Source organism: Coregonus lavaretus (genome assembly GCF_964263955.1).
Source record: "Coregonus lavaretus genome assembly, chromosome: 31".
Taxonomy (NCBI): Eukaryota; Metazoa; Chordata; class Actinopteri; order Salmoniformes; family Salmonidae; genus Coregonus; species Coregonus lavaretus.
In genome coordinates this window covers 37708582-37717440 of record NC_140018.1, presented here as the reverse complement: position 1 = coordinate 37717440, position 8859 = coordinate 37708582, and the positions used below count along the sequence as shown (strand labels likewise).

The following is an 8859-nucleotide window of genomic DNA, read 5'->3' as shown; positions in this document are numbered from 1 at the left end:
ACTTACTGGGTATATGTAGTAGTTATGATTCCTTACCATTAGCTGTTTATTTCTTCATATTCTGTCTTTTGCACCAAGTGATGCTCGTCTTCATCTTTTGAAAACTGTACTGTTGCTTTAAAATGTGGCAGGCTGCCCTGTTGCTGTGCTGGAAACCCCGTACTGACTTTCTGAAGGGACCCCAAGATGGCTGAATGCACACAGGGGGGGTAGTTAGCAATGATCTAAGCAATATGATGGAAATTAATGGTAAATAACTTTAGTATGTGAAACATAACATTGAGGGAGTTATACGATTACAGCTGGTTGATCTGCCTAATTTTAGAATACAAGAATACCTCGTAAGGACAGAGACTGGTCTCTCGGAGGCCCAGAGCCAGAACATGGCGGAACACTTGGGAAAGAAGTAGCTAGCAGCTAACGTTAGCTAGCGTATTATCAAGAGACACATAGCTAGCTGATCAGAAACGTCGGGGGCTATATTGAACGACACTGATGGTAAACGGGCAATAATGTAACCGATGCATGGTATTTGTCGCTATTTAACAATTTACTGTTTTCATAAGATGTTTAATGTAGCTAGGCAGTTAGCCGACTGGCTAGCTAACTTGCTAGGTAGCTAGCTAGTCCGTTACAATAGCTAGTATACAGCAATCATCTCACTGTAGCTGAAGTCAGAGGATATAGCCTGGTGAACTTACCTGAATGTTTCCAATTGAAACATTGTCGTCATACGTATTAGTTAGTCTGATTGTACTGTTTATATCATTTCTGAGGGAGAATGCGTACCTAACTAGCACTAGGAAAACTAGCAAGTCTGTTAAACAGCGCGAATTGACGCGTCGTGCTTTTCTAGTCTGCGCAAGACATGTTTTGTGGAAGCCAGTTAGTTATCTGTAGGAAGTTACAATTAGCGAACAGCCAAACCTAAGTAATCTAGCTACTGTTTGAAAGTGGATCTAGTTATCCTCATACAAGGCAGTCGGTAGAGTTGCGGCGCGGGGGAAAGCGGTCACGACCACCTGCCAAGATGACGGATACCCGCCGCCGAGTCAAAGTTTATACTCTTAACGAGGACAGACAATGGGACGACCGCGGCACGGGACACGTCTCCTCTGGTTATGTGGAGAGGCTGAAAGGCATGTCTCTGCTGGTGCGAGCGGAGAGCGATGGTGAGTCAGGTATAAGTATTGTTACTACTCTAATACTCACAACCATTGATTGAAACTCTTTGTTCTGATCATTTCATGAATCATTATGTTGTTGATAACACCTAACTAGCTAGCAGTAAACAAACTAACGTTATATAGTTTTTGTGGACATTTAGGATAGTTTTGTGTACTATTATGAAGACTGTCAAAAAAGGAGCCTTTATCTAGTGAGTGGGTGGTCCACTAAGTCCTTGAGCTCATATACAAGGCACTAACCCTGAATCCCCATAATGTGCACTGAAAGACCAAAAAACATAGCTAGATGGGATCATGGAATGTCCCCCATCTCTTTCCTCCACAGTTGTATTGAGCCAGCCCGCTGTTGTAAACATTGCTCAGTCCAAGAAGTCTGTCATCGCCTTGCACTTGTGCCTTGTTGAAAACAATTGTGAACTCTGAGAAATACGATGTAAAATCATGAAGTCAGTGATCTTCAGGGTGGAAAGTCGGAGCTCTAGAAAAAGGCCTGAGTTCCCGAGTTGGGATTCCAAGTTGGATGACTGTTCAAATCGAGTGTTCCCAGTGGGAACTCGTTTTTTCTGAGGTCTCAGTTGTTTTGAATGCGGCATTACATAACCACACTGTCCTCACAGCCTCCCAAAGAGGCGCCGAGATACACAACTCCCAATTTAGTGCCTCTACTGTCCTGTTACAGCAGTAAGCTGCCTCCGCTTTCAAAGTCTTTGTGCAAACTGCGAAACCGGATGTTCGTTGTTAGTGTAATAATTTACTGTGTTTTTTCTCATCCCACAGGTTCCCTACTGCTCGAGTCAAAAATCAACCCAAACACAGCCTACCAGAAACAACAGGTCAGTCACTTGCTTGATGAAGACACTTGAATGTTAGCATAATGTGGTCTATGACCTGGGCTGTGTTCATTGGGCACCAAACGGAAGAAACCGGACTGAAACTGGGATTATTTTCCCGGACCTGGTCCCGTAAGAAATGTCTGTTTTGCGTTTTCAGACACTGCATGCCCTAATGAACACGTGACTAGTGTTTTTTTCCCTTCAGGACACGTTGATAGTGTGGTCGGAGGCTGAGAACTATGACCTGGCCCTCAGCTTCCAGGAAAAGGCCGGCTGCGATGAGATCTGGGAGAAAATCTGTCAGGTTGGTAACCTTATATTCCTGTGTGTGTTTGTTTGTGTGTAAGTTAAGTGTATTTATAAGTTCAAGGTGAAACATGCTCAACTCTGTCTTGTGCCTAGAAGCCCCAAATCCCCAAATAATGAAGTAAAATAGGTTAGCTCTCACTTGACAAAGTGACAGCAGATACTTTGATTTTGAAAATCAAAGTATGGTTTAAAAGTAGGATCATGCTTGTTCTTGTTTAACTAATTTCTTCATGCATTGTGTTTTGGCTCGTGTCTCTCTGTTCTCGCTCCCCCATGTTGTGTTGTTATAACTCATTGGTTTGTGCATGTGATTTTTGACTTCTCTGTCTGTCTCCCTGTCTTCACCATCTCCACCAGGTCCAGGGCAAGGACCCGTCAGTGGACATCACACAAGAGCTGGTGGACGAGTCGGAGGAGGAGCGCTTTGACGACATGTCCTCCCCAGGCCTCGAGCTCCCTCCCTGCGAGCTGGGCCACCTTGAGGAGCTCGCCGAACTCGTTGCCTCCTCCCTCCCCTCCCCCTTACGCCGCGAGAAACTCGCCCTGGCCGTGGAGAATGAGGGCTACATCCGCAAGCTCCTGGAGCTCTTCCGCCAGTGCGAGGACCTGGAGAACGCCGACGGCCTCCACCACCTCTACGAGATCGTCAAGGGCATCTTCCTGCTGAACCGCACGGCCCTCTTCGAGGTCATGTTCTCTGAGGAGTGCATCATGGATGTGATTGGCTGCCTGGAGCACGACCCTGCGCTGGGGGGGTTGCCGCGGCGCCACCGTGACTTCCTCACCAAGACGGCGCGCTTTAAGGAGGTCATCCCCATCGGTGACCCCGAGCTGCGGGCCAAGATCCACCAGACGTACCGCGTGCAGTACATCCAGGACATGGTGCTGCCCACACCGTCGGTGTTCGAGGAGAACATGCTCTCCACACTGCACTCGTTCATCTTCTTCAACAAGGTGGAGATTGTGGGTATGCTGCAGGTGAGGTCTGGGGCGTAGGGAACGCACACATAGTAGAATACACATGCAAGTAGGGTTGGGTGGTATCCAGATTTTCATTCTGTTCCTGTACCGTACTGGGGTATATGTTATCACCGTCAGTGTACACAAGGGGCGCTGTTTCTTTCCAAATGTGTTTGTGTAGAGCCATCTGTGGAAACGCAAGAGTGTTTGGTAAATGAGTTACGCCACAGATAGAACAATGAGCCAGATGTTTCACTGGATGTATAAATCTGAAGCATCCGGTTGGCATTTCCACTCACCACCAAATATGGTGATGAGAGGAAGCCCAGTGGCCGGCAGTGGGAGAAGATGGAGCAAGATGAATTTTTCCGATATTCTGCTAATTTTCTCATCAATGAAACATTTGATCTCAATACAGTTTTCTGTTCCCAAAACTAGAATCTGTTACGAACAAAGTGGACTACGTTTTGTAGACTTTTAAAGTTTTACAAAATGTGCGTTGTTTAGAAGTGCAAGGGCCAATTGAGTTATTGCACTTGCACACTTCAGAGTAGGCGTTCCTTAACGGAAATATGCAAATACAAGCTAGACTGCGCCAATAGGATCTCGCTAGCTCGTGCTTGGCTCTGCCCACCACCTTGCTTGTTCTTCTCACTGATTCATTTGCTCCCATTGGAAACGACTGGTGGTGGTCTATCTTGGGTTACTTATAAAAAATCTTTGGTTACGCTGCGTGATGGAAACCGACACATAGACGGGTTGGTTGTTTTGCAACAAAACCGATGTGTGCGCAACTATGGGGCAAAACAGACTGGGTTGGTTCAGATTGTTGACAACATGTAAACCAGTGGTCACCAACCACTGGTTTACCAACCAAGTCAAGATCACTTTCTGAGTCAAAATGCAAGCCGAGATCTACCGCTCAAAACATGAATTAAAAACATAAGCCTATGCAACATTAACCAATTAAAAACAGTTCTGTAGCAATGAGGTTTGTGCAGTAGGCTATAGGCCCAATACATTACTGCATATTGGGTATGCTTGAATTGGCCTGCCAATGTTCTTCTCAGACCATTTTGAAATAATATTTTAAAAATGTTGGTATATGATCACACTGTTAATAGATAATTTGTTGTATTACTTGTGAGGCACAACTAAGTAAACATAATGATTAGCTTTTTTTTTTTACTGGACTGATGGCCTGCATCTGATGGTCAGTCTAAGAGGAGGAAGGGAAGGAGCAGCGTTGAGGCTGCCTCTCACCAGACTCACCGTCCCTCCGCTGAGCAAAGGCACTTTCAAAGGGGACACAGTCTTCCAGCTGATCACAAAACTCAAGTCGCACTGCATTATTTCTGCCTCATGCACCAATTCATGTTACTCCTATGACCAGAGAAAGTGAAATATTCCTCGATATTAAAAAAGACAAGCTGGTAATAAAAACAACGCAAGCTTTATCGGAACACTTTGCTATACTCATTAATTGCAGCTGCAGTGCTGGTTGTAGCATGTGGAAGTAGGGAGAAGGTGCATTTTATGCCTTATGAAAGTGTCGACAGTGCTGAATAATAACTTAAACATGAACTTACAAATAAAAACAGCAGCTCTTTGCTGTATTCGTTGAGTCTCTCTAGTCATGGTTTTAAAGGTTTTTAAATATCACAGTGTCAACTTTGCTGTGCATCCAAGGCTTCTTTTTACAGTCTATGGCTTGAGGAAAAACTGCAGACACGGTTATCTGATTGGCCAGCAGTAGGCCTATAGGTCCACTTGATTTTCTACCTTCAGACACATAACATTGTTAAAAATGGGGACACTTTGCCTTCCCGCGCAAGGGCTGCTAATCAAGTACACCTACCGCCAACTACGAAAAAAAAAAAAAGGAATGCATGGCTTTATCGTTGAGGATTATAACAGAAATGTTTGGTGATCGACTAGGAATGCCTTAGAGATCGACCTGTTTTGGTGACCACTGATGTAAACTATCTTTTGTCTCCAAATGTTTACTGAAAATATTAATGCACTAAACAAAAATATAAACGGAACATGTAAAGTGTTGGTCCCATGTTTCATGAGCTGAAATAAAAGATCCGAGAAATATTCCATTTGCACAAAAAGCTTATTTCTCTCAATTTCTGTACCGTTTTTGCATCCCTGTTAGTGAGCATTTCTCCTTTGCCAAAATAATCCATCCACCTGACAGGTGTGGCATATTAACAAGCTGCTTAAACCGCATGGTCGTTACACAGGTGCACCTTGTGCTGGGGACAATAAAATACCACTCTAATGTGCAGTTTTGTCTCACAACACAATGCCACAGATGTCTCAAGTTTTGAAGGAGTGCGCAATTGGCATGCAGAGCTGTTGCAAGATAATTGAATGTTAATTTCTCTACCATAAGCCACCTCCAACGTCGTTTCAGAGAATTTGGCAGTATGTCCAACCGGCCTCACAGCCGCAGACAATATGTATCCAGCAACTTCGCACAGCCATTGAAGAGGAGTGGGACAACATTCCACATGCCACAATCAACAGCCTGATCAATTCTATGTGAAGATGTCTTGCTACATGAGGAAAATGGTGGTCACACCAGATATTGACTGGTTTTCTGATTTAAAAAAAGAAGTTATCTGTGACCAACAGATGCATATCTGTATTCCCAGCTGTGAAATCCATATATTAGAACCTAATGAATTTATTTCAATTGACTGATTTCCTTATATGAACTGTAACTCAGTAAAATCTTTGAAATTGTTGCGTTTATAGTTTTGTTCAGTATTCGTTTGCACAATGGGTGCTTGTCTCTTAAATAAATTGTTACAGTTGTTGGTTAGCTAGCTAGTGTTTTTTTTGCCATATTAGCATTGCCATAATCAGTCAAAACACCTAAAAGTAAGAACAAGATACAACTAGCTGAAACGAACCACCGACGATTACCCACATGGCAGCTTCTTGTAATTTTGGCTAGCCATCTGACAATTCAGAATCATAACAAAGCACGGCTTCTGGCCCCATGGATGTGCGTACATAATTTTCGTGACGTCAGCCAATCCGTCTATGGGTCGTGTTCATCAGAGACCAAATGGAAGAAAACTGATTGAAAAAAAAAAAGCAAAACATTTTTCTATGGAAAGTTCATGAGCGTTCTTATTGAACAAGGACAGGTATTACTTCCTGTTTCAAAATGTTTTCTCCTGTTTCGTGCCTACTGAAACAACCCTAGAGTCGGGAATGGTGGGACAGCTAAACATCAGTAGACCAACTGCCAAAATGTCTGAAATTGAACGCTATAGTGCAGTTACACAAGCGACAGCTAGAAATTGCCTTCATAGGCACATCTCTAGGATCAGCTTAGTGTCCATGAGCAACTTTATCCCGTTATTCTCCATCTCATCTTTCATGTTCTCTTCTTTTTTCTCTCCTCCCTCGGTCAGGACGATGAGAAGTTCCTGACTGACCTCTTTGCACAGCTCACAGATGAGGCTACAGACGATGACAAGAGACACGAACTGGTACGCCAACTGACAGCAGCACAAACACAACTGTTGTTTGTTTACCTGACCAACACTACAAATATCACCACCTTCCTTACACCCTGTATTCTTTCATTTTGCAGAAATGTTAAGTTAATCAGTGGGTGATGGTGATTTCAGATAAAAACAAAAAAAAGTTGGGTGGTATATCTGATAGTGGGGTGGTAGATGCTCAGCCTGCCCTATGGCTCAGCTCAGGTGCCTACACACACACACACACACACACACACACTGAGGGCCACGCAGCTTAAGCCGAAAGTACACTACACACTTTTGTCCCTGATTTAGCTGTGCCAGACACGTTTTTTGAGATCGGATACAAATTCCCCAAGTCGTTGCCAACTCGGGACACGCGGCTGTCACTGACACTTGTTTAATGTGATCGGGTCAGAGACGCAATCAGAGGGCTACCGATCTTGTCTTTCAGCAGTCCCAGACGTCCCGATATTTTCAAACCTGTTTGATTTTATCTGCACAAAATCTGCAATGTTCTTGGGTTGCACATCTCACACTACATGTTTTGAGAACGGTGATCAGCAATAGCCAATGAGAGCTCGCCAGAGAAGAAGCCAGTTGACGTTGTTTCGCATTACCCAGAATGTGTAGACTCGAGCAGGAGTGATGACTAGTAGTGCTTTTGTACTTGCCTTTAACCAAAGCCAAAGTGTCAAATTTGCAATGTTATTCAATTCAAATTGTTGCCTACAAATTTCAACTCTATGTCAAGCGTGAATGTCTGACTGAAAACCTTTTTTGAGGCTGCTTTGAGCCACAGCCTGTTTTAGCCACATTAACAATCGAATCACATCACGTTATTGTTTTCACGAGACAGTGTGGTGGTATGGAGAATCTTCACGACCAAGTGAAGAGTTGTAGTGTGTGACACCCCGTCTGCCCCAGAGGGGTTAGTGTGCACACCACTACGTTGGCAAGACAAAAAAACTACAGGAATGACGGTCGTTTAATGTGAGAGGCTCAGCGATGTTAGGATTTTGAAAGTCGTGTAGTGTACACCCGGCATTAGAGAAGTCATTTCAGACAGATCCAGCTGCTGATCTCCCATCAGCAGCAGATATTCATTTCAAATGGAAAAAATAATGGGTTCATGCAAAAAGCATTTGTTTCCAACCAAATCGCATCAATTCGTTCCCCTAATCAAACCGAATCGTTTAAAAGTAAACGTATTGTTCCTGTATCGGAGCCCATGTATCTAGATGCGTATCGAATTGTTCATGAAAGGAGAGATGCACATACTTATGTTTCCTGGTCCTGGGGATGCAGCACATTTTTTTTTTGCCCTAGCACTCACACACTTCATTCAAATAATCAACTCATCATTAAGCCTTTAGTTAAGGGGTGTCAAACGCATTCCATGGACAGTTTGCAGGTTTTCCTTTGTACTTGATCGATCATTTAAGGTGATTGATTAGTTAGGAACTCCCATCACCTGGTTGTCTAGGTCTTAATTGGACATGAATTGAAAGGAAATAACAAAAACCAGCAGACACTCGGACATCCATGGATTGAGTTTGACACCTCTGCTTTAGTTGAATCAGCTGTGTTAGTGCTAGGGCGAAAACAAAAATGTCCGCCCCCAGAACTGGGATTGGGAGAGACTGCATTAGACAACAAACATAAAAACACACATAGCAAACGAGACATGCAAATGAAATAATTGAGGAGGATGCCAAAACGTCTTACTTAGGCTGGTCCTAGTAAGTTAGTCATTGGCTAACACAAAGCATTGTTTTCCCCACAGGTAAACTTCCTTAAGGAGTTCTGCGCCTTCTCACAAACATTACAACCTCAAAACAGAGACACCTTCTTCAAGACTCTGTCGAACATGGGCATTCTCCCTGCACTAGAGGTTATACTGGTGAGTGCCCACACACACAAGCCCTAGCCCCTACCTCATAACCCCTAGGCACTTGTGTAAATTCCACCTTGTCAATTTGAGGGCAAGGTGGACCATATTGCTTATACCCATTACCTACACAGTTCTTTCAGATCTACATTGATGGAATATTAGACTCATAA

At 43.7% G+C, this 8859-nt stretch overlaps 1 protein-coding gene across 4 annotated transcripts in view; it reads left to right on the top strand.

Moving 5' to 3' along the window:
• The first annotated feature begins 164 nt into the window (after positions 1–164).
• The window catches only part of LOC311107014 (serine/threonine-protein phosphatase 4 regulatory subunit 3-like), a 32514-nt gene continuing 23819 nt past the window's right edge, over positions 165–8859 (top strand). For 2 of the 4 annotated variants that reach the window (XM_084149465.1, XM_084149464.1), the window contains exons 1-6: positions 165–1172; positions 1965–2020; positions 2226–2324; positions 2687–3307; positions 6724–6801; positions 8582–8698. In XM_084149465.1, the coding sequence (XP_084005591.1) occupies positions 1031–1172; positions 1965–2020; positions 2226–2324; positions 2687–3307; positions 6724–6801; positions 8582–8698 (1113 nt within the window). In that variant the 5' untranslated portion in view covers positions 165–1030. Of the gene's footprint in view, positions 1182–1964; positions 2021–2225; positions 2325–2686; positions 3308–6723; positions 6802–8581; positions 8699–8859 lie in introns of all 4 variants that reach the window. The other 2 variants (XM_084149463.1, XM_084149462.1) reach the window with 2 other exon arrangements.